Consider the following 25,171-nt stretch of genomic DNA (forward strand, 5'->3'; position numbering starts at 1 on the left):
ACAAGAGCATCAGATTTACAGAAAGTAAGAAAATGTAGTTGATCTAATTGGGCTGGTAACAAATGGATGCCAAACAGACAAATACAGAATCAACAGAAGCACAGTTAAAGAAGACTTCATACCACGAGAATGGCCAGGTCTGAAGAAACTTACCGTGTAAAGTGTTGGCAAGAGTGTGGAGCAACTGCAGTTCTCACGCAGTGCTGGGAAACAGGCCAAGTGGCAACCATGGAGGAAAAGAGTTTGGCTTTCTTTTTGATGGAGTCTCCTCTGCTGCCCGGGCTGGAGTGTAGTAGCACCATCTCAGCTCACTGCAACCTCTGCTTCCTGGGTTCAAGCAAGTCTTCTGCTTCAGCATCTGAGGAGCTGGGATTACAGGCACCATCCACCATGCCCAGCTACTTTTTGTATTTTTAGTAGAGACAGGGTTTCACCATGCTGACTGGGCTGGTCTCAAACTCCTGACCTCAAATCACCTGCACACCTCGACCTCCCATTATACTGGGATCATAGGTGTGAGCCACCATACCCAGCTTCAGTAAAGCTGGGAAAATACTAGAGTTAAATATTATTTTTCACATATTGGATTAGAAAAATCCCAAGTTCCTTTAAGAGTCTAAATTGGTTAGGCTGCAAAAACAAACAAACAAACAAACAAAAAACAAAAATGCAATCTCTTACACGGATGTTGGGAATACAAAACAGAGCAGAATCCTGGCAATTCCTGGGAAAATTACACCCTCACTCACTACCAGAGTCCACAATCCCACTTCCAAGAATCCATCCTGAAACCATGTCACACACAAAACAACAGGTGTAGAAGGCCGTGTGCAGCAGCGCTGTTTATAATAGCAAAAGACTATAAATAGCACAGATTCCCTGCAATTGGATCTGGCTGAATTACTACAATGCATTTCTTTTTCTTTTTTTTATTGCATTTTAGGTTTTGGGGTACATGTGCAGAACATGCAAGATAGTTGCATAGGTACACACATGGCAGTGTGTTTTGCTGCCTTCCTCCCCTTCACCCACATTTGGCATTTCTCCCCAGGTTATCCCTCCCCAGCTCCCCCTGCCTGCTGTCCCTCCCCTATTCTCCCCAATAGACCCCAGTGTGTAGTACTCCCTTCCCTGTGTCCATGTGTTCTCATTTTTCCTCACCCGCCTATGAGTGAGAATATGTGGTATTTAATTTTCTGTTCTTATGTCAGTTTGCTACCATTGACTTTCTTCACAGAACTGGAAAAAACCACCATGACCTTCATATGGAACCAAAAGAGACCCTGCATAGCCAAGTCAATTCTAAGCAAAAAGAACACAGTGGGAGGCATCACACTACTGGACTTCAAACTATACTACAAGGCTACAGTAATCAAAACAGCATGGTACTGGTACCAAAACAGATATATAGACCAATGGAACAGAACAGAGGCATCAGAGGCAACACAACATATCTACAACCATACAATCTTTGATAAACCTGACAAAAACAAGCAATGGGGAAAGGATTCCCTGTTCAACAAATGGTGTTGGGAAAACTGGCTAGCCATGTGCAGAAAGCAGAAACTGGACCCCTTCCTGACACCTTACACTAAAATTAACTCCAGATGGATTAAAGACTTAAACATAAGACCTGGCACCATAAAAACCCTAGAAGGAAATCTAGGCAAAACCATCCAGGACATAGGAGTAGGCAAGGACTTCATGAACAAAACACCAAAAGCATTGGCAACAAAAGCCAAAATAGACAAATGGGACCTAATCAAACTCCACAATTTCTTCACAGCAAAAGAAACAGTCATTAGAGTGAATCGGCAACCAACAGAATGGGAAAAAATTTTTGCAGTTTACCCATCTGACAAAGGGCTGATATCCAGAATTTACAAAGAACTCAAACAGATTTACAAGAAAAAAACAAACAAGCTCATTCAAAAATGGGCAAAGGATATGAACAGACACTTTACAAAAGAAGACATACATGAGGCCAACAAACATATGAAAAAATGCTCATCATCACTGGTCATTTAGAGAAATGCAAATCAAAACCACATTGAGATACCATCTCATGCCAGTTAGAATGGCGATCATTAAAAAAATCTGGAGACAACAGATGCTGGAGAGGATGTGGAGAAAAAGGAACACTTTTACACTGTTGGTGGGAGTGTAAATTAGTTCAACCATTGTGGAAGACGGTGTGGTGATTCCTCAAGGCCTTAGAAATAGAAATTCCAATTGATCCAGCAATCCCATTACTGGGTATATATCCAAAGGACTATAAATCGTTCTACTATAAGGACACATGCACCCGAATGTTCATTGCAGCACTGTTTATAATAGCAAAGTCCCAGAACCAATCCAAATGCCCATTGATGATAGACTACAATGCATTTCTAAAGTGAATGCTATTTACATACTTTTTTGAATGAAGAAAATCCCTACTCACTACTGTGATCTCCATTATTATTAATAAAGATACCTGCATACGATAGGCTATCTTCTACCTAAGACAGAAAGAAAAGGGTTGTTCACTTACGTATACATATATGTACGTGTTTACAGACGCAGAAAGAAGTGCAGGAAAGACTTCCTGGAAGGTAATGAAAGGGAGGAAGAGAGGGTGAGGGCAGGGAGCTGGAGGGAAGGAAAGGCACCAGAAGCCGCCACGCACACTTCTTATGACTTTTACACCTGGTAAGTTATTTCCAAAAACACAAGCAAGATGAAAAGGGGAAACACACTAAAATTGAACACACAGAAAAATAAACCTTCCAGTGTATAAAATACATAACAGACAAAATAATATTTTCAAGGAGGTTTGAACACGATGCTTTCAGTATAGATACCAAGTGTGATATTTTATAGATGCAAAAAGATGTTCAAATAGTTTTTAACTTTATTCAGTGAATTCGTTATTAGCAGTCATGCCGATACTAAAATTTTGAAGCTTTTATATATATTTTAAGATAAATCAAGTAAATAAACATGCCAATGTTGGAGAAAACAAGGCTTTGAATCTATAAGAAGATATACAGATAAAAACACTTCAGTTTTAATGTGAACTGGAATATATGTGTGGATGCAGAATGGAACTGAGGTAGACTCTCACCTCGGTTGTGTAATGGTCTACAGTTCACCCAAACACCTACATGTAAAAGTAACATTTCTCTCAGTCCTATAAATCTGTGGAAAACTCAGAGATTTCAAAAGATAACATATATAAAAACATTCCCTTCTCATTTCATTAAGATATACATCCAATTCAACATTTTCCTATGTAAATTTTTAAACCAGCAAATACCTGCTTATTGTAAAGCGGTCAAAAAGTATTAGGACTGATAAAATGTGAATATTTCTCCTTTCAGGCTATAGATTTCATTCCTCATGATAAAGGCATTGGGAATTTTCTTCATATTTTTTACAAATCTTTCTGTAGACAATAACTCTTTTTGCAGAAACAAAGAAGAACCATGCCACAGTCCCGAATTTCACCTAGAGTCAACGTTCATCCTTGAGAAATGTCCCACGCCTTCTCTGCTATGCCTTCTTTAAAGTGGAAGAGCCATGAGGGCACTGCCTATGGGATGGCCATGAGCCACTTGTCCAGCTTCCCGTTTGCACGGTAGCTCCCTGGAGAACGGGTTCTGCTCTGGTTCCTAGCTCTGCACCTTCAGAAGCTCAGCCTGTGCCCTGCCCTCATCACTCTCCCTACCTTTGTGCCCTCAAAGGAGCATCCCTGCCAGCATGCTTCACATGTCCTTCAGCCCTCAGGCCATATTGATCCATTGAATCAGGCTTCTCAAAACAAAATTGTATAAAGTGTGTCTCATTAAGTTCTTGTCCATTTCTTCATTAAACATATCAAATGCTTGTTACGTTAGTGGCAGCTGCTAGACTGCAGGAAGAACAGCGGCCAGCGCGTCCCTGCATGCTCAGAGGAAGGCTGGGGCAGAGCTGAGGGCCATGGGCATGGGGGGCGGGCAAGAAGGACCACACTTGCCCATGCACCCATCCATCCAGCACCCGGGCAGGGAAGCTGGATGTGTCTGTCCTTGGAAGATGGGCGAAGCACGGCTGACAGGGAGAGGATGGCTGTCATGGTCCCTGGTGAGTGCCAGCGGCCATGACAGATGACTTGCGAGAGAAGCAGCAGAAAGCACAGCTTTCCGTGCTGCCCGGCACTCACAAGTATGACCATGAGCTTGCGCTGGACCTCCGTCCCGGCCTGGCTGCAGCTGGGAATGGTGACATCCGCACTGGAGCTGCACCGCTTCCCCTGTTTCTAACCGGCTTGGTGGCCCTCCAAAACCCTGGTCCCAAACACTCCTGCTTCTTTCACATGGAAACGAGCTTGGAACGTACTGACCACGGGGAGTTGCTGCCGACCTGAGTGTGATCCTCACAATGGTTCCTGTTCCAACAAGGGGCAGACTCGACATGAAATGAGCTCTAGAGGGGCATCGCAGACCCGGAAAGAAGGACGTTAGAGAAAATCTAAGCGAGAGACACCATGCTGGTCATTATAGGCAAGTTTTCAAATTCCTTATTAGGATTTGGATCAATTAAGACCATTTTATGGACAAACTTATGACAAAACTTGTTTTTAAAACACGTTCTTTCTTACATAGTCAGATTCTTACTCAAAGGAAAATGAATGAGTCAGATTGTCACTCAGCTCCCCCCAAGGAAAAAACAAAATAAAAACAGGTCGTGGAATCAAATGGACATGGCGACATTATACCACCCACTAGTAGCCACAACAGCTGTCTGAGGCCTGTCCTCAGAGACCCATATGCCTGGACATTCTAGAAAAGTCAAGCACACATGCACCGCACACATAGGCACGTGTGTGCAGTCACACAGCCCGCCCTGCCCAGCAGCGTGCACACACACAGGCAGGCCTCAACACTGTGTACACAGCAAAGAGGGTACTACCACAGGGGACTTCGGGTGAGGTCTCTGTGTCAACAGAGTAATGATTTGGACGCGAATTAAACAAAACTCAAATATATGTTCCAAATAAAGTAAAAGCAAAATACTCTAATTAATAGAAATGCTGGAGGCCCCACCGCAGCCAAGAGGACAGGGGTCTCCTGCGCCTCCTCTTTAGCCTGGGACCCGTGCATGCATGGGAGGAAACGCAGCCAGTGCTAACAGGAGGCCGAGGGTGTCCCACGCTGCCAGCCTGGTGTCGTCCTCTCTGGAGAGGAGGCCAGGAGAGAGGGCAGTGGCTAAGGATGTGGAGGAGATCGGTCCTGCGTCTGCCGGGCGGATGCTAGGGCCATTCAGCCAAAGGCTAGGAGAGGCAGTTTCGGAGAGCAGTCTTCTGCAAGTATGGCTCAGCGTTCGCAGTGGGATGTGGGCGCTGCAGCGGCCGGAGCAGAAGCAGCTCTCCAAGGTTTCACTGCTCTTGATGATGCTTTCCATAAAGAGACTGAGAATGTTCCTAAACACTGCAAAGAATGCTTTGGTCTCTGCAGTTTCTGCTTCCTAAAGAAGCCCTAAAAGACAAAGGGGCCACCGCTGTCCAGCAAAGGAGGCAGGGCTGGGTGGCTGCGGGGAGCCAAAGTCACCCCCAGGTGTGCAGTGCAGCCATGGTGGCAATGGGGTGTCCCACGCGCACCTGCCTGGGGGCCTCCCAGGGCGGCTGCCTGGCTTGCCCTGCTGCCCCTGAGCCTCAGGGGCCTTGACTTACCATTGACCATAACGCTCCTGAAAGAGGAAGCCAGGCAAAGCCAGAACACTGGCCTGGATGCTTCTGGATGTATGTGTCAGAATTTGAAAAAACAAAAGTGGAGTGAACAGAGGCATAACCACCCCCTGCAGTCCACGTGTGCTTACTGGGTGTGGCCCAGAGCCACTGCCACAAGTGCCCTCCAGGGGCCACCGGGGAACTCTGAGAGGGGACAGGATTCCCTGGGGCTGTGGGTCCTCATGGTGACAATGCCACTGCAGCTTGGAGTCACTTTCCTCAGCCCTCATCTTCAAAAATGGGAAGCCATTAATTAATTAATTAATTAATTTCAGACATAGATTAAGCCAATAAAAGAAAGTGTAAGATCATTACATGAGAGCGAATGCTAAAAAAGAGTAATAATAAGTGTAAATGCTGCCTCTAAGAAGCAGGGCTTCAGGCTGCAGGTGGCAGGGCAGGAAATGACTCATTTCACTAAGCACCTTAGAACAGAACTACTTATCCATTTTCACATTTCTCTAAATGTATATGTTACTTAGAAAATATATGTTTGTACACATGTAATCTCTTTTGTATGCATAAATACTGTGGCAGTTACTGTGCCTTCCTCTTTTTCTTCCTCCTTTCTTCCTTCATTCCTTCCCTTTTTCTTCCTTTATTTTTTCTCTTCTTTCTTCTTTCCTTTTTCTTTTTCCTCTCTTTTTTCTCTCCTCCCTTCCTTCTTCCTCCCTCCATCCTTCCCTCCCTTCCTTCTTTCCAGCCTTCTGCGTCCTCCCCTCTGCTTCCAGCGCGGGTCTGGGAGGATGGCCCAGCCTTCTGCGTCCTCCCCTCCCCTCTACCTATAACAGGGTCCAGTCTCCTTCTACAAATGACAGAGCCCTCCCCTGTGGCTGCCCAGTGCTGTTCTCCTGTGTGGATAAACCACACTCTGCTTAGTCATCCTCCAGCAGACAGACGCTCTCCACTCTCCAGCTCTAGGTAAGAACGCCAGGAGCAGTAAACCTAAGAAACAGTATCCCCAGCGAAGGAGGCCAGACCAAGACTTTCAAAGGACATAGGATTTCATTCTGGGAAGACAGAAATGTTCTAAGATTAGACTGCAGTGAAGGTTGCACTGCTCTTTAAATATACCGAGCACCGTTGAAGTGTATAATTAAAATAGATCGGATCAGTTTTCTGCTATGTTAATGATATCTCAATAAATCTTCTTTTAAAAAGTAAATCAAACTATTTTACTCCCTGCTTAAAGCCTGCGCATGACATCTGGGCTGATTCCAGTTTTTGCTTGTTACAAATTTTGGGTGGGAGACCCCATAAGTGCCAAGGCAGGAGTCAGAAGCCTCAGCCTGTTCTGGTATAAATAATAAAGAAGAAAGAACCAGAGATATAACCATGGTGGTTACTCATAGGCAACCATTAAGCTCCATATACATACTCAGCATCATCTTTTACTAATGTCCCTCAGGCCTCAAAGTGTGAACCTAAGGTGACATTGTGAAAGAAGTGACCCTAAGGCAAGACGCTCTAAGCCCTCTGTCACGCCCGGGTAAGGGCTGCTGGGGGACGCCTTGGCTGTGCGGCAGCCCCAGCGCTGGGAAAGCACCCGCTGTTTAGCAAGCTATGGAAGGAGACGTCAGAGATGTCTCTTTCCTTGGAAGATTTGGGAGAAAACGTCTCTCCCCCAAACTCTTGCTGTGGGCCTGTTGGCTGTCAGGGAGGCCCGCAGACATCGGGGGCATAACTGTCTCTGTGTGATGCTGTGCTTCAGTGGTCACATTCCGTGTCCATTCTCAGGTTCTGCTTCTGCACCCTGTTCCTCCTTTTCTTAGAAGAGATAATCAGTAAATGTAACATAAATCTTAATGTCTTTGTTCTGTCTTGACAATTCTGGAAGAAGAGCTGACACATTATGCTCCTTACCTCATCTCGGCTACTTGAAAGTCCTGGGCCATCCCTAAGACGCGTGATGTACCTGACCCTACCACTGACCAGCATCACCTCACCCCACCTGCCCTGCCCCCTGCTGTGTACTGAGTAAAAGTCAGAGCGTGCGGACACTGGGCCACGGCCGGACTCTGAGCTTTGGTTTGCAGTGACCCTGGGCCCAAACTCTTCTTTCTTGGTGTCTTGTGTCTTTTATTTCCACAGTTTCTTATCTCCACAGCTGTAGAGAGGGGCTCACAGGACTCTGCAGAACTGGACCCTACACAAATAAAGGTGCTTTGACTGTCCGGTGAGGAGGCTCATGCTTGTAATCCCAGCACTTTGGGAAGCTGAGGTGGGTGGATCATGAGGTCAAGAGATCGAGACCATCCTGTCCAATATGACGAAACCCCGTCTCTACTAAAAAAATACAAAAATTAGCTGGGCATGGTGGCACAAGCCTGTAGTCCCAGCTACTAGGGAGGATGAGGCAGGAAAATCACCTGAACCCAGGAGGCAGAGGTTGCAGTGAGCCAAGGTCACGCCACTGCACTGCAGCCTGGATGACAGAGTGAGACTCAGTATCAATATACAGGTTTCTGTGTGAACGTAAGTTTCTGAGTGTCTGGGACCAACACCCATGAAGGCAATTGCTGGATGGTATGGTGGTTGCATCTCCAGTTTTACAAGAAACATCCGGACTGCTTTCCAGAATGGATGTAAGATTTTATATTCCCCCCAACAATGTATGAGTGACCTGTTTCTCTGCATTCTCACCAGTGTTTGGTATTGTCACTATTTTTAGATTTTCACCACTGTGACAGATACATAGATCTCACTGTGGTTTTAATTTGCATTTCCTTGATGATTAAAGAGATCGAAATAATTGTATGCATTTTATTTTGCCATCTGTATTTTTCCTTTGAAAAAAAGAAAATGTGTTTTTGTGTATTTTCCCCTAAATTCTAATTGGTTTGTGTTTCTGGTTTTTGGTCTGTATTTTACTATTATGTTTATTTACATATTGTAAATATGAGTCCAGAACTGGATACGTGGTTTCCAAATATTTTCTCTCCGTCTCTTACACATCTTCTTGTTGTCTTAACAGGGTCTTTCACAAGCAAAAGTTTTACATTTTGATGAAGTTCAGTTAATCAAAATTTTGCTTTTTTGTATTAAGCTTTTTTTTTTTGAGATGGAGTCTCGCTCTGTTGCCAGGCTGGAGTGCAGTGGATCCATCTTGGCTCACTTTGGCTCACTGCAACCTCCACCTCCCTGGTTCAAGCCTCCCAAGTATCTGGGACTGTAGGTGGGCGCCACCACCCCTGGCTAATTTTGTGTTTTTAGTAGAGACAGGGTTTCACCATGTTGGCCAGGATGGTCTCGATCTCTTTGCCTCATGATCCTCCTGCCTCAGCCTCCCAAAGTGCTGGGATTACAGGTATGAGCCACTGTGCCTGGCTGTGTATTGTGCTTTCCATATCTGATTTTAAAATTCTGCCTAGCCCTAGGTTCTGAAGACTTTATCCTATTTTTCTCAAGTTTTATAATTTTCCATTTTCCATTTAAGTCTGTGACTCATTTTTGGTTAATTTTTACATAAAGTGAACTTTTTTTTTTCTTAATGGGTGTGTAATTGCTCCAGCTCCATTTGTTGAAAAGGCCAACTTTCCTCCACTGAATTGCTTGTGTGCCTTTGTCAAAAATAAAGGGAGCGTGTTTGTGTGGGTCTGTATCTGGGTTTTTGGTTCTGTTCCAGTGATCAGGGTCTACCCCGCCACCAGCACGACCCTGCATTGATTACTATGGCCATATAAAGTCTTGAAATTGAGTGAGCTCATTTCTCCCGGCTGATTCTTCTTTTTCGAATTGTTTTAGCATTTCTAAGGCCCGCGCCTCTCCGTATACATATTAGAATAAACCTGTCTACTTCTGCAAAGTCTTGCTGGGATGTAATTTGCTTTTTAAATAAGATATCTATAACTCTTCCCCACTCTTTGTTATTATTATTTTTTACTGAAAATACCATTAGAGTTAGTTAGCTTTTATATACTTTCCTCAAATTCCAGCATGCATTCACTCAGCCCCGAGCTGGCTGTACTGAGCACCTGCTATGTGCTGGAAGCTGTGGAGGTCCTTCGGAATCGAACAGTAAGAATACATGTCTGTTTTTCTCAAGGAACACGTGGTTTTGGGTTGATTGTTATTGCAAAAATTTATTTTACTGACTAAATATTACTTTAAATGTACATGTCTAGTTACTGGACCCTAAAATTTAACCTCCAAAACTGTTCTTGCTTCATCCTTGGGGGCCTGTGCTGCTGAAGAGCACCATCAAATGATGGGTGGAGCCCAGGTGGCCCACCAGGTCAGGTCTAGAGACAGCTCTTGATGGGGCAGGCCCTGTGAGCACATGTTCCAGTCGTTCTTGCTTCTCTCCTTCCCCCCACTGTGCCTTGCAGAAGTAAAGATGAATAACCAAGAGTGACTCATTCATTCTTTCTCGTATACATTCGTTTAATCAATGTCTAGTGCCCCCAACATGCCAGCAGTGGAGTCAGGGGTTCTGCTGAGGTTGGGTAACCATCTCAATGGGAACCTGTAGCTCTGGTACCCGCTGCCACAGAGGCTTGGGAGTGTCCTGGGCCTGTGCTGATCCCTAAGGGGAGAAATAAATGTGAAACTTACAGAAGGAAGCCACCTGGAGCCGGCTGGCTTGGCAGAAAGCCTGGCTGCAGGCAGAAAGGCAAGGGGTCCAAACCCATCACCTTCTACCTGCTGACCAGCCCTGGAGACCGCAGGCTGAAGCAGCCCCACAGGGTGGTCGGCCATATCAGCAAAGGGAGGGCTGGACTTGTGTTGGTTCCCAGGAAACAGCATCCTCCTCCCTGTGCAGTTCTGAGCACACTGAGGAATACAATAAAATATGCAGACCTCTTAGTCCATTTGCATTTTTATAAAGAAATACCCCAGACTGGGTAATTTATAGAGAAAAGACGTTTATTTTGGCTCATGGTTTTCAGGCTGTGAGGAAATGTGGTGCCGACATCTGCTTCTGGTGAGGCCTCCGGAAGTTTCCAGTCACAGCAGAAGGCAATGGCGGATCATTCACGTCACAGGGTGAGAGTGGGAACAAGAGAGAGAAGCGGGAGTCCCAGGTTCCTTAACCAGCTCTCCTGTGAACTCATCACCACTCATTATTGTGCCCAGGGGGCCAAGCAGTTCCTGAGAGCTTTGCATCCATGATCTCAATCCCTCCCGCGAGGCCCACCTCTAACACTGGAGATCACATTTCAGCATGAGGTTTGGAGGGAACACACATCCAAACACATCACGGTCTAACTGCTGACCAAGGCCAGCCCCTAAGGCCTCCCACTCTGCTGGGGCTCTCAGCAGATTTGTATTCACAAAGATCCAGCTTCTCTGGCCACAGTAAAGAGAACTAGGCAGAACTGACTGTTTCTGAAAGGAGCATAAGGCCCTGTGTTCTACCCTTAGAGTAAGAGAAAATGTGGAAGGGGAAAGGGCCTGCCAGGAACCTGGAGTCAGCCAAGCCCCAAAGGCCAGCCTTCCCCTCTGCCTCCTACTTCCCTTCTCCTTTCCAGGCCATATTTTTTATGCCACAAACACACTGGAATGAGAGAAAACGTCAAATGACATGTAGAAGCACATCTTTCCTCATAGACGTGTGCTGGTGTCAGCGAACAGCCTCACGGTGCCCAGCACATCCAGCCTTGTCCTTGGCCTCCAGAGAGCACCCCTTCCCCAGCGTCATCACCATAAGCAAAGTGGGAGCCAGGCCCTGGACTTGGAGAGGAAGTGGAGGGAGGCCCAGGGCTGGGACAGCCTCTGCAGGATGCTCAGGACAGGGGCACAAAGACGTGCATGCAAGTGGGATTGACTCCCTTTAAGGTTAACTGGCAATTCTGAACCATGATTGGGCTTTTGAAAAAGGTGGGGGAATTGAGAGGGGGAAAAGAGACATTAAAAATAAAATATTTGAAGAAAGTTGTTTTATTTAAATGAATCAATCCCAAATTAGCACATTATACTTCAGTGGATATGACACTTTTATAAAAAGCTTTAATTTTAACGGCCAAAGCATAAAATATTTCACATGATGAAAAAGTAGAGTCATATAATCCCATGTCATCAGTATTCCAAGTTTGTTAACATTTTGCTACGGTTAATTCAGATCTATTTTTCAGAAATAAAACATGGCTAACAGTTTGAGTCCTCCTTGCAGGCCCGCTCCCTCCTTAAAGAGCCCGGAGATGTGGAGGTGCGGAGGTGTGGGACACTTTTGTTCCGTGGTGACGCTGAAGCTCCCCCACCCTCACGCCTGTGGACACCACAAAATATTGGTTTGTTTTTAAATTCCACTGTAAGCATCAGCCTTTTGTATCCCCGCCCCCAAGGTTACACTTTTAGGAGGCACTCAAGTTGTTACAAGTAGAATGACTTCATCCCCTTTCGCCCTGAGGGACATTCTGTTCCGTGAAATATGCCCCGAATTCTTTATCCAGGCCTGGAGTGGTGGCCATGGAGGAGTTTTCCAGTTTTGCACTCCTGCGGGCAGTGCTCCAGGGTGGCCTCGTCCCCACCTCCCCAGCACCTCTGTGCTCTTTGAGATGTGACCAGAAGTCTGTGCATTTCTCTATAGAAAGTCCAGCTGCAGGCCGGGCGCGGTGGCTCACGCCTGTAATCCCAGCACTTTGGGAGGCCGAGGCGGGTGGATCACGAGGTCAAGAGATCGAGACCATTCTGGTCAACATGGTGAAACCCCGTCTCTACTAAAAATACAAAAAATTAGCTGGGCACTGTGGCACGTGCCTGTAATCCCAGCTACTCAGGAGGCTGAGGCAGGAGAATTGCCTGAACCCAGGAGGCGGAGGTTGCGGTGAGCCGAGATCACGCCATTGCACTCCAGCCTAGGTAACAAGAGCGACACTCCGTCTCAAAAAAAAAAAAAAGAAAAAAAAAAGAAAAGAAAAGAAAAAAAAGAAAGTCCAGCTGCAGGGCAGGGAGAGAGTTTCGACTGTGCACACTCTAGGCCTTGCCTGGTGTCACCGATGGATGAGAAGCGGCATCTCCCGTTGTCCGGGCATAGACAAGCAGAGAACGCGAGCACCCTCGGCCATCTCCTTTCCCTGTCCCTTTGTTTCTCTGGGTGCTTCGTTTTCACCCACTGGCAGTCAGAATGCCTCCTGGCGCTGTAGAGCAGGCTATGTTATTTACAAGTGCAGCGAGTATCTTCTCCCCCGCTGGGGTCAGCAGTTTCTGTTCTGTCCAAGAGAAGTTTTCACTTTTAACACACTCAAATGTATTCATTTTTACAATCTCTGCATTCCCAGCCATATTTGGAAAAATAAAAATAAAAGCAAAGAAAGCAAACCCCAACCCTTCCCTCCCCCTGCCTATGTAGCCCAGGGGTGTAGACGCCTGCCCTAGAGTGTGGGAAGGAGGAGTGTGCTGCGGAGCCCCGGTTAGGGCTATTGGTTTCGGGCACACACGCCGAACTGAGAGTTTGCAAAGGGTATTCAACACGGCCTCAAGACAAACGCTCTTCAGAGCCTCGCCTGTTTGATTAAAATAATTGCAAAACCACTCGAGAAAATATTTCCTTTTCTCCAGTGGTTTCTTTCGAGCGAGGAGTCCCATCTGCTCACGCCGGGATGGACTGGACCCCTGCGCTCTCCGCAGCCTCCTGGGCGCCGGCACCGAGGTGCGCTCTGGTGTCTAAAAAGCAGATTGCAAAGCCACGGAGAAGCCGTTGGAGGGACGGAGGGTTGAGGGAGCTAAGTCCTGCTGAAGACGGTCTTGTAAAACACTTTTAAAAGACAAAACAAAAACAAAACAAAACCCTGACAACTCCGCTTGACCAGAACAGCTGCAGCGAGACGCGCCGACCTCTCTGGCAAGCGCGAGTGCGCGCGTGCCCGCGTCTCCTGTGGGCCTGGGCCTGCCGTGCGCGTGTGCGCAAAGCTGAAACGGCGGTGGAGTTTCCAACGTTTCATCTTCGAACCGTCTCCGGTTGAGGAACTGAGGCGGCCAGGTCGTTGCTGATTCTGAAGCGGGTCTCCTTCCTCTGCGATCCCTTCAAGGATCTCAGGACTGTCCATTGCCAAGGAGCGCCGGTCTCCTCGCTCTCCAGGCGCTGCAGGTCCCGGAGCCGCGCTCCCTCCCGGGCTGGAGCCGCAGCTGGCGGGACGCGCCGTTTCCAGGGATCGCTGGGTGAGAGCAGCCCACGAGCGGCCCAGCGTGGCGGGACTCGGCCTGGATTTGCGGCGGGCGCCTGGCCACGAGGGGTGCGGACCCAGGCGAGGAGAGGGACGAGCTGGGAAGGGGGCGGGGCAGGTAGGAAGGAGGAGGAGGGAAAGAGGGTGAAGCCCGCGCCAGGACGGAGACGAGAGGAGGGTAGAAATGGAGTCGGCGAGAGGCTGGAGAATTCTGGACTGTCGGGACCGCTGCGCGGGAGAGAAGCTTCAGGAAGCACGTCGGAGGCGGGGCATCTGTGGGAGGAGGGCAAGTTTTGCGGAGCACTGTAGGAAGCCGGGAGGGACGAGTTAGCCTTGGTGAGACCTCGCAGAAACCGGGAGCTAAAAACAGGGCAGAGAAGTAAGCAAGAGCTGGTTAGCTGAATACGAGATCCTAGAATGAGAAAAAGAAGGAAGGAGGGAGGGAAGGAAGGAGGGAAGGAAAGAAGGAAGAAGGAAGGAAGGAAGAAGGAAAGAAAGAGAGGAAGGAAGGGGGGAGAGGAAGGAAGGGAGGGAGGGACGAAAAGAAGGAAAGAAAGAAAAAGAAAAGGGCAAGCTCGCGTAGGGTCCCGGATTCAGGAGCTCGGAGCACCCCGAGCGGGGGCCTTCCCAGCCATCCCAGCGCTCAGTGGCCTCCGCCCCGAGTCCTTGAAATGCGGTCCTCGTGGCTACCCAGAGATCTCCCAGGCCTCGCGGGCCCATTTGAAAACCTCGGGAGGCCTTGCACATTCTGCCAGGACGGGGGCTGCGGGGACTCCTCAGTCTACCACGGATGTTCCTCTGCGAGTGTCTTCCAGGAGAACATTTAGGCGTCAGAAGCGTCTTTGAAAGCCTAGAAATGCCGGTTGCGCGTGAAATCCAGTCCCACCTATTCGCAGAGTACTAGACCCGTAAACGACGTTTGAAGGACATGTGCGTTCCATGTTGACTTAAATTTTGTTCAATTTATAACACAGTATTTGTTTTCAAAGAAAAAAAATGCTTAGCCAAGCTTCTCGAGTCCCCGGCCCCCTGTACCTGCCTCGCTCTGTCTCTCCACAAACACGCGGGGAGCCCTGGAGAGGGAGGGCCGGAGACCGTAAATACGGTAGCCGTATGATTTGATACAGTGATACTACTTATATTTCAAGTGTTACTTCATTCAAGGAAACCCACATAAAATGTGTCTATTTAATGTCAATTTTCAAAATAGTTGGACACATCGCGGAACGGTAACTGTTTCTCCCCAAACACCAAGAGCTCATAAGGAACCACAATGAGAAAGGATCCGGAGCCGCTTAGGTTTTATTGAAATGCCTTGATGTGTTTTTTCTAGTTTCCCGAATTAAGCCGCCGTGGGAGGAGGTGGGTCGCGCCCACCGCTGGTGGGACTCCGGCCGGCAGGCACGGGCCACAGCGCCCCCTCGCCGCCTACGCGCACGTCTCCGGGCCTGCGTCGCCTCCTTCCGTCCCCACAACACCGAAGACGTCCCCGCTCCTGGCGAGCGCCCCGGGCTTCTCAGCCGGCCGCGGTCCCGGGGAGACACCGCGCCCGAGCCTCTGGGCCGGCACTTCCTCGCGATCGGCCTCGCAGGAAATCCTCGCTCGCGGAGACGTGCATGTCCACGTGGACTTGCTCTAAATTCTTTGGCTGCTGCAGGGAAAAGAAAGAAAAATAGAGCAGTGTTAACTTTTCCCCACCCTCAGCTCACGCCTGGGGAAGGGGGCAGGACACACCAGGAACCTGAAACTACCACGGCCTGGGTCACTGAGGCCAGGAGTCGCGTTTTCAAAGCAGTTACTCGGTTTCCCCTGCGTGCCTGCTCATTCCCTATCAAAAGCTGCAGGAACCAAGCGCCAGACCCTCCCCAGTGACCCCACAGGCCTGAGCACCCCACTTGCCTTTGAGCAAAGCCGCCCGGGCCCTCCTCTCTGGGAGTCGCCGCCTTTCGGCCCGCGTGGCCAAGAGACCCAGTCCGGGCTGAGCCAGCCACCTTCGCAGGCGGCCTCGCGGGGACTGCCGCCCCAAGACTCCACGCTGGCAGCATGTTTTCTCCTGATTGATTTTTTTAAAAAGACGACCAAGCCAACTTTAACTTAAGAAAAGGAAAAGTGATTTTTTTTTTCTCTTTAAAATCAGGGAGCTTTAAAGCAAAACGGAGTTTATACATTCCAATAACAATGACGAGTTAAGTTTTTAATGTCTCTGCGTAGGCATTTTAATTTGCCCCAGTCACTACCAATAAAAATGGCATGTAGTAAGAGTCGACTGTTTAATCGTGCAAGGTAGACTTTATTAGTAACAGGCAGCAGCGGTATGGAAAATTTAGATTTTAGTGGAGGAGTATAATTGCTGGGGGGGGGGGGGGATACACCTAGACGGGAAGAGGCCATCTTCAAGCTCCCAGCACTGAGCTAAGGAGCGGGGAAGGGCAGGTTGCGTTTCTGGAGATGCCCTCCCCGCCACTGCACGTGTCTGATTATATATTTAATTGATGTCAGAATCGACTGTATCCAGAGCAGACACTCCAGCTCCAAACCGAGGATGTTTTTGTAATAACTGGCTGTTTTCTCTTCTGCCCCTGGCAGAGGTCAGGCCCAGGGGGGTCAAGGGAGGGGAGGGAAGAGAGCCCCAAATGCTAATGAAACCACAGCGGGAACGCTCTTTAGAAATGGAAATACTCCAGGCCTGTCCTCCCTGGTGATAAAAATTACACCCGATTTTTTTCACTTAAACTGATCTGATAGGAAGGGAACCCCAACGGCTGCCATCTGATCAGTCAGTGTTCGTGCTTTCCATCCAGCATGTGGCCTCTCATTTACCCCTCTTCCTGGAGGAATTCCCTCCCAGGAAGCGCGAAAACTGCCGTGGATTGTCGCCGGCTTGCCCAGCCCGGCTGCCTTTTCTCTTTCTGTCTTTCAACTCTATTGTAATTGATAAAAATCTCTGCCCTGAACTGAATTAGGATGTCCCACGTGGAACCGCAGCAAGGTTGAAACCCCCTGCTGGGTCATCGTGGGAGCCCTGGCCTGTGTGAAGCGTGGTGTCTGCGGGTGGGGGAGCGGTGGTCGTGTGTGTGTGTGTGTGTGTGTGTTTTGACGGGGGTGTGGTTTGTAGAAAGAGTGGTGGGGGAGCAGTGTGGACGGAGGGGTAGGTCGGATAACTGGTAGGGGGCGAGTGGCTCGGGAGCTCCTGGGGAAGGGTAACTTGCCTGGACCGCGCCCCGGGGGAGCGTCCTCCTGCTTGCCTGCCAGTTCAGGCGGAGCCCTTCTCAAGTTCAGCACTGCTATTTGCAACTGGTTCCCTTGCACCTGGGGAAAGACAGCCTGATGCCATGTTTCTCGTGCCCAGGACCAGGCTGGCAACCCGAGCTCCGCTCCCCTCGCGCCACGGCAGATGTACCACGGGGAGGCCGAACCAAGCGCGGCGTCCAGAGATCAACTGAGGCCGCTCCGCAGGTTTCGGGGCCAGCGGGGGTGCAGGAGTCACCTGCAGGCCCTAGCTGAGGCCCGCCCCCGGCCACCGCGCAGTCTCGCCTCCACCGCACCCACCCCTTCCGAGAGTAGAGGCACCTGTTGGGTGGGTGCTCCCAACAAGCCAGCAGACACCTGACACTTGCACATCACCCTGAGCGCCCCCCACAGGTGACCACTCGGACTGGACAGCCAGACACCCTCTGCGGCCATCCCCGAGTGGAAAAGGGGTGGGGAAGCGTGATGGGGAGAGGGGTCTAGGGAGTTGGGGTCCTAGGAACCCTCGCCAACCGCCTGGCCTCTGAGCCCCGCTAGGCACCCGCCCCAACCCCCAGCCGCACCTGAACTACCTGCGATGCCCACTGTAGCGGCGACGCCAGCCTGAGCTCCTATCCGTTCCCGAGGTGGCGGGGAGACTTCAGGTCCTGCCAGAGGCGGTTTGTCCAGTAACAATCATCCCCACAGTGTTTTGACAACACAATTCAGAAAGAGGAGTCAACTTAGAAAAGCGAAATAAAATAAAACGCTGTAGGGCACAGCGTCTTCTTAGGCGAAGCCCTGGCGGCCTTCCCAACAGGGGAAAGTCGTAAGGTTCAGGGCCCCGGGATTTGCGCTGCGAATTTAGGGACGGAAAGCTCACCTTACGGCCCTCCTGGCAGATCGCCACCAAGGCGCCCCGGATCCTGGTCCATGCTGGGCGGAGCGGGCCGCGAGGGGCCGGCGACCAGACGCGAGGCCACGCCGGGAGCCTCGGGCCGGGAGTCAGAGCAGGTCCAGGACGGTGGAAGAAAGCCGCGCTCACACCGCCCCAAGGAGGACCCAAGCTGCGGGCGCCACCGTCCTGACCTCCCCACTTCCCTACGACTTCCGGACTGGACTTAGTGGTCCGGCCTCCTCCAGGTGCACCGTGGGGCAGGCCGTGAATCCCCCAAGTGGACCCGGCCTGGCCCCACCGCGGGCGGCCTCTGTCCGATCCGAGCGGGTCGACAGGGGGTGGGGGGCGGGGTAGTGGCTGGAAGGGGCAGGGGCCGGGAGGCGGCGAAGACCGTGGCCTGGGACAGTGGGAGCTGGCCGGAAGAGGGGTAGGGGACGTGGCTCCGAGGGCGTGGGAGTGGGTGGGTTGCGCGCCGGGGGACGCAGAGCGGCCGGGCCGGAGCTGCCAGAGAGGCGGCTGCGCCACAAAAGCCTGCCGGTCCCTCCCGCCGCCCGCCTCCGTCTCCTCCGCCCTCCTCCACCTCCCTCCCCGCTCTCTGCCCCTCCCCCGGCCGCGGCCCGAAGGCTGGAGCGGGCGGAGCAGGGGAGGGGCGGGTCCCCGAATATGCAGATGAGAGCGTGACGGACAGCTCCGCGTTCCAATGTCCCTCGGAAACTCGAGCGCTCCTTCCTCAACTCCTCACTCCCGAGTCCAGACTCCCCCAAACCCCGACCGCCGGCCTGGCGCGCGGCTGCGCCCACCGGCTCCGCGCTGCCGCCGCCGCCGCCGCCGCCGCTGCCCCGCCGCCACCCCGGCCCGCGGGCCGCCCAGGCTAGTGCCCGGGTCGGCCTGCATCGGCCCGCCGTCCGGGTGCCCGCCGCCGCGCCGCGCCCCAGCCGGGCGTGGATGGAGGGGGCCGCGCGCCCTGCCCGCTGCTTGGCGTGACGCGGGTCCGGCGCCCCGCGCCCACCATGTCCTACCCGCAGGGCTACCTGTACCAGGCGCCCGGCTCGCTGGCGCTTTACTCCTGCCCGGCCTACGGCGCATCGGCTCTGGCGGCGCCGCGCAGCGAGGAGCTGGCGCGCTCGGCGTCGGGCTCCGCGTTCAGCCCCTACCCGGGCTCAGCGGCCTTCACCGCGCAGGCGGCCACCGGTTTCGGCACCCCCCTGCAGTACTCGGCCGACGCTGCCGCCGCAGCCGCTGGCTTCCCGTCCTACATGGTAACAGGGCGCGGGAGGAACGGGGGACTCCGGAGCGCGCGGACCCGGACTCGGGGCGCGGGCGGAGCGGGGCCGGGGTTCGGCTGGCGGAGGCCGCGGGGAATGTGGAGCGGGCAGCGGCTCCGAAGTCGCCCGCTCGGTCTGTCGCTCCACAGGCTGAACCGGGCCCCGGGTGGTGGAGGGCGCGGCCGGCGGGAATGTCCCCGAGCCCGGCTTGGACCCGCGCCCCAGCCGCTCGTTCCTTCGGCTCGCCAGTTAGTTTTCTCTGAGATCCTGGGAAGTGCGTCTCCGCCTGGGGCCGGGGTCTGGCGCGGTTTGTCCCTGGTTCGCGCACCGCAGCCCGGGGAGGCGTTGGGAGCGGGCCGTGTGCTCGCCCGCATTGGTATGGGGCGCGAGGGTCCGTGCCACTGCGGCCTCTGGGCCGACGACCGGACAGTTAGCATTCACTCGCGGGACTCGGGGCGGCAGAGGTCACCGAGTTGGGCCAGGGAGCCAAGCCTCCAGTTGCGGCTCGCGAATCCAGTCCGAGGCGCCCGGCTTTCGGCCTTAATCTGTCCCGCAGACCATGCTTTCAAAAATCGAGCATGCGCCCTGCCGCCGTTCCGGCCGCCCGAGTTCTCTGTGCACCGAGCTCAGGTCCTGCTCCGGCGACCTGGGGGCGGCCCGCGAGCCTCTGGGTTCCTGAGCTGGGCCGGGCCCGGGCCGCGGCGCAGCACGTTGTGAGCTGTTGAGGCCATTACGGGGTTGTCGCCACTGCTGGTCCTGGGCGGAATTCCTGGGGAGCGACCGAAAGGCTGGGGCCTTGGAGAAGGCTGCAACTGTCTCGAATTTAAACGTTAAAGGATGAATTAAAATGCTAATTACGGCATATTTGAAGAATTCGAAACGGTGACTGGCTTCTGAGTTGCAAATTGGATTTGCCCAGCTTTAGAGCAGTGAATAGTGAAGTGGGGGCTCTGGGGTGCTTTTTTAACCATATAAGGGTGGGGAAGAGTGAGTCGGGGGAGGCAGCGGCACTCCAAGCCTCGGCAGAAATTTAGATATCAAGGAGCTGCCTGTGGGCCTGTGTGCGCGCACGTGCGAGGGTTTGTGTACATCGCCACGCGCGGCTCTGGAACGCTTAAGGGAAGTTGGGTCATTTTAGGAAAGTGACATAGTTCAAAAATTTGAGAGTAAAACTGCGGTACTTTCTGTGATGAACAACCATTCCCGAATAACACTGTTTTTCCTACTCTTTTGCCGAGGGAAGCAGCCTCAGAGCCAGAAACTCCCGGGGGGAACGGCAGCCGTTGGGCGGTTGGAGGGGTGGCATCCTGCGGCTGCTTGCCCGCGGGGTCTCTGCACACCCCACTCACAGGCAGTTGTTGGTTCCAGGGCGCACCCTACGACGCGCACACCACCGGCATGACTGGCGCCATCAGCTACCACCCGTACGGCAGTGCGGCCTACCCGTACCAGCTCAACGACCCCGCGTACCGCAAGAACGCCACGCGGGACGCCACGGCCACGCTCAAGGCCTGGCTCAACGAGCACCGCAAGAACCCCTACCCCACCAAGGGCGAGAAGATCATGCTGGCCATCATCACCAAGATGACCCTCACGCAGGTCTCCACCTGGTTCGCCAACGCTCGTCGGCGCCTCAAGAAGGAGAACAAGATGACCTGGGCCCCAAGGAACAAAAGCGAGGATGAGGACGAGGACGAGGGCGACGCGGCCAGAAGCAAGGACGAGAGTCACGACAAGGCGCAGGAAGGCGCCGAGACCTCGGCGGAGGACGAAGGTGAGCAAAGTCTAGGGGCGCTTTCTTTCCAGGCGGGGCGCAGAGCTGAGGTCGGGAGGACTCTGCCCGCCGGTTGCCCCAGGTCCGGGCCAGAGCCCCGGCAGCCCCACGTCGCTCTGGGGTCAGCGGGATCTAAGCGAGCGATTCCTTGGGCCCTTCTTCCTGCGGAGGTCAGGCTCCCGGTCTCCCGTGGCCGGGCTGGGGCGAGGTGAGGGGTAGCATGGGGAGGGCCCAGTGCCGCAGGACAGGGGGCGGGGGCTCCAGGGCCTGCGCCGTCCCCGCGTGCCCCCGACCGTGCCCGCGCCCCCGCAGGGATCAGCCTGCACGTCGACTCGCTCACGGATCACTCGTGCTCAGCCGAGTCGGACGGGGAGAAGCTTCCGTGCCGCGCCGGGGACCCCCTGTGCGAATCGGGCTCGGAGTGCAAGGACAAGTACGACGACCTGGAGGACGACGAGGACGACGAGGAGGAGGGCGAGCGGGGCCTGGTGCCGCCCAAGCCCGTGACCTCGTCGCCGCTGACAGGCTTGGAGGCGCCGCTGCTGAGCCCCCCGCCAGAGGCCGCGCCCCGCGGTGGCTGCAAGACGCCCCTGGGCAGCCGGACGTCTCCGGGCGCGCCGCCCCCCGCCAGCAAGCCCAAGCTCTGGTCGCTGGCCGAGATCGCCACGTCGGACCTCAAGCAGCCGAGCCTGGGCCCGGGCTGCGCGCCGCCGGGGCTGCCCGCGGCCGCCGCGCCGGCCTCGTCCGGGGCACCGCCTGGAGGCTCGCCCTACCCCGCCTCGCCGCTGCTGGGCCGCCCGCTCTACTACACGTCGCCCTTCTACGGCAACTACACAAACTACGGGAACTTGAACGCGGCGCTGCAGGGCCAGGGTCTCCTGCGCTACAACTCCGCGGCCGCGGTCCCCGGCGAGGCGCTGCACGGCGCGCCCAAGGCGGCCAGCGACGCGGGCAAGGCGGGCGCGCACCCGCTCGAGTCCCACTACCGGCCCCCGGGCGGCGGCTATGAGCCCAAGAAAGGTAGGCAGCCCGCGGCGGGGGGCGCCCGGGAAGGGAGGGAGAGCGGGCCCCAGCCCCGGGGAGGCGGAGCGCCCGGGACACCCCGGAGGGTTCGGGAAGAACACCCAGGGGGCCGCCCCCGGGACCCAGAATTAGCAGAGTGAGGGCAGAGGGCGAGAAGGAATCCAGGGAAGGCGGGGGCCTCTTTTTAGACCTGCCCTGCTATTTGTTTTCACTTAATTTACTGTTATTCTAACTATTATTATCGTAGCTGTCTTAGTTTCCGCGAAATGCAAATGACAGCGTGTCGTCCTAACGACTGAGTCTAAGCCGGGTGTGTCTGGGTGTCTCGTTTGTTAAGGAGTCAGAGTTGAATGCACTTTTCTGCAGTTGGCAAGAAGCAAACAGAACGTTTCAGTTATTCTCAGAGGCGTTTTGTTTTCAAAAGAGAAAATCAGAAACGTTTTTGTTCCAGAAAGAAAACCGTCCCCCCCCCCTCGTTCTATATGGACTCTGTTGCTCCGAGGTGAGGCTACCCGAAAGAGGAGTTCAGGGGGAAAGTTAGGAGCTAGGAAACGTCACCAAAAGCGTCTCCGCTGGCGGCCCTGGAGGCAGTCGGTTTCCCTGGGAGTGGAGGGTGGTGGGTGCTCCGTGGTCTGCGCAGCCAGCAGGCCGTGGGGTGGGTTCTGACTAACTGCCCACTCCCCTGACAGATGCCAGCGAGGGCTGCACGGTGGTTGGCGGGGGCGTGCAGCCGTACCTATAGAAGGCCGAGCACAGCAATGCAAGTAAGTGGGCACCCTGGTGCTTTCCAGACCCTCTGGAGCCTCCCAGCACCAAGTTGCTTTAATGTGTTTTTCTTGCTTCTGGTCATGGGGTTGGAAGACAGCATTTCAATCTTGTCCAGTCTTTTCTTTCCTTAAGGGGAAAACTATTTTTTCTGTTGTATAGATTCCCTTCTTTCTGCACAAGTTCTGTCACTTCTTTACCTAGGGAAGGAAAAATGTGTGTGTGTGTGTGTGTGTGTGTGTGCGTGTAATATATATATGTATATGTATGGTACATGCATATATATATATATATATATATATATATATATATATATATATATTACACACTCCTGTTGTTTTCTTTTGAAAAAATAGATTATTAAAACCTGGGCACTTGTATGCATTTTCGAGCCATTTTTACTATGCTAGACAGGTAATAGACACATGCTTTAATGAGCTGGGGCTACCAAAACTTGGAGTAGCAGAAACCTTTATTGGTGATGTTTGCAAAGTAAGACCGAAGAGACACAAGGCGTCCTAGTCTTTTATCAGCCCTGCCCAGCCTCCCCTCCACCCACGCCCAATGGACAGGGCTCTGACATTCTCCCGGGGCTCACAACAGTATCTCAAAACATAGGTTGCTTTGCAAGGAGTCAGAATTACCAATCATAGATCGTGAAGATAAGAAAGAGGTGAAACCACTTCAGATCAACTCATTTTTATAATGGTGTTGGTGTGGAACTGAAAGATTGGGGATGATTTAGTTTTTTCCTTGGTCCACAGGTAGGTGTCACAATTGCTTTGAAAAAAAAAAAAAAAAAAGTCAGCAGGCCATTCTCTCTTCCCAAGCTCATAAATTTACAGATACAACAAACAGATGTCTAAATCCAGACCACATCTTGTGCCACTGTAAAAGAGAAGGATCCACACAGCACTATGAACCCACAGACTCTAACAGTCGGAACAGACTGTTTTGGACATACGTGAATTTGTTGGCATAGTATAGCTTCCCATGTATGTGTGACTTTTGAAAACAATGTTCTTCTCAGGATATCTTGAATTGATCACTTCATTGCCACGGTATATATTCTATAGGTGTGATAGGATTTACTGTAAAGTTTATTTGTAAAAGATGTACACAGTAGAAATAAAACGTGATTGAAGAACTTGAGTACTTCAGAAGTGGAAACAAATTTGATATTTATTTTTATAATGATATAAAGCTTCTAGTAATTTATGCAAGTTGTATTGCAATGGAATCTAAACTTTTTGTAAATAAATTCTGCCTGGTTTTTATTTGAACATTGCTGGTTATACAATCTTTGTTGGTTGTTTAACACGAATTCTTTACTAATTTATATCTTGAATTGTAAATAAAAACAGACTAGTCTACAATAATATGATGTTTGGGGCTGATTTTTCTTAGAAGAATGATTTGGGGTGGAGCCCTAGTGATAATCTCCAGGTGATCTGACCTCACCTTTGTAATGAAAAGCTGTGTGAAATAACTCTCCTTTCTCTCCCGATCACTGAAACAAAAAAAGGGCAGATGGAAGAGAAGCGTACAATCGGGAGAAACGTGGCGCTAGATGATTTTTATAAATGTATTGCAAAAAGATAAGGCTTTTGTTCCCCGAGTATGCTAATTACTTGTTAGTGTAAATTTTTAAAACTTGGCAAAATAAAATGATTTGACGTCCTATGCATTTTATATTTATTTCCGATGCTGGCTTCTTGAACCTCCTCATAAAGCAAACTGGAGAATAATATTGACAATGGAGAGTCATACCCCCCTCCAATAAATTACCGATGGAAGTAATTGTTATTTTAAAGCCCGAGTTGTCCAAATTGGCCTAATTATTCAGATTTATGGAAGGATTTCTTAACTCTCCTTTTCCTATAATGCACATTAAACCCAGAGTGAAGATCTGGGGGAGGGACTTAACTTTCCTTTCAGTGGCTTTTACTCTTACCCTGGGGGAAAAGAAACATTTAAACAACCTTAGACTACTGCCTCTTTATGGTGTTACTCACTTTCTAATTAGAGGACAAGTCTAAAATTTGTAGTCAAGTAGCAGATCCCCTTTGATTGGTATCATAAAAGTAGCAAGCCTGTCACTTTAATTTTCAGCAAAATTATATGGATATCCATATAATATAATTTCAGAAAAGAAATGAACAATCATTTATTTCCTCTCGAAAGATAAATTGAGTGAATATAACTTAGGGTTATAAAACAAGAATAATAGCATCTTAGATTGCCCTTTAATCAATCATACACTTATTTTTCAAGAGGTTCATCTATTTTATTCCATGATTAATAATGTTGCTGCATGAGAGCATTATTGGGTCCCAGCGGGGGAGGCCTGGGATGCTTTTAGCT

The 25,171-nt window shown here is 51.4% G+C and overlaps 2 protein-coding genes across 3 annotated transcripts; one reads left to right on the forward strand and one right to left on the reverse strand.

Annotated features, from left to right (window-relative positions):
* Positions 1–15,138: 15,138 nt before the first annotated feature.
* LOC144581663 (uncharacterized) lies at positions 15,139–18,874 on the reverse strand. Its single transcript, XM_078365999.1, has 5 exons — positions 18,781–18,874; positions 17,966–18,717; positions 17,064–17,163; positions 15,754–15,947; positions 15,139–15,505 (listed from the first exon to the last, which is right to left on the reverse strand). The coding sequence occupies exons 1-5, from the start codon at positions 18,872–18,874 to the stop codon at positions 15,371–15,373; spliced, it is 1,275 nt and encodes a 424-aa protein (XP_078222125.1). The 3' UTR covers positions 15,139–15,370.
* IRX2 (iroquois homeobox 2) lies at positions 18,721–24,499 on the forward strand. Of its 2 annotated transcripts, none has more exons than XM_035291800.3 (5): positions 18,721–19,239; positions 20,614–21,019; positions 21,332–22,039; positions 22,732–22,806; positions 23,572–24,499. In XM_035291800.3, the coding sequence occupies exons 1-4, from the start codon at positions 18,991–18,993 to the stop codon at positions 22,782–22,784; spliced, it is 1,416 nt and encodes a 471-aa protein (XP_035147691.1). In that variant the 5' UTR covers positions 18,721–18,990; the 3' UTR covers positions 22,785–22,806; positions 23,572–24,499. The 2 variants fall into 2 exon arrangements, with proteins under 2 accessions (XP_035147691.1, XP_035147692.1); XM_035291801.3 differs by having other exon boundaries at positions 23,638–24,499.
* The last annotated feature ends 672 nt before the right edge of the window (positions 24,500–25,171 follow it).

The sequence above is a fragment of the Callithrix jacchus genome, chromosome 2 (assembly GCF_049354715.1).
Source record: "Callithrix jacchus isolate 240 chromosome 2, calJac240_pri, whole genome shotgun sequence".
NCBI classification, from domain to species: domain Eukaryota; kingdom Metazoa; phylum Chordata; class Mammalia; order Primates; family Cebidae; genus Callithrix; species Callithrix jacchus.

Bases quoted from the DNA above. Each gene is read 5' to 3' on its own strand.
- LOC144581663 (XM_078365999.1), bottom strand. From the start codon at position 18,874: ATGCAGGCCGACCCGGGCACTAGCCTGGGCGGCCCGCGGGCCGGGGTG. The intron at 18,718-18,780 runs GTGGGCGCAGCC...CTCGGGAGTGAG, and splicing joins GCGGCGGCAGCGCGGAGCCG to GAGTTGAGGAAGGAGCGCTC. The intron at 15,948-17,063 runs GCAAGTTACCCT...CCTTTTCTTAAG, and splicing joins TCCCCCGGGGCGCGGTCCAG to TTAAAGTTGGCTTGGTCGTC.
- IRX2 (XM_035291800.3), top strand. From the start codon at position 18,991: ATGTCCTACCCGCAGGGCTACCTGTACCAGGCGCCCGGCTCGCTGGCG. The intron at 19,240-20,613 runs GTAACAGGGCGC...TGTTGGTTCCAG, and splicing joins CTGGCTTCCCGTCCTACATG to GGCGCACCCTACGACGCGCA. The intron at 22,040-22,731 runs GTAGGCAGCCCG...CTCCCCTGACAG, and splicing joins CGGCTATGAGCCCAAGAAAG to ATGCCAGCGAGGGCTGCACG.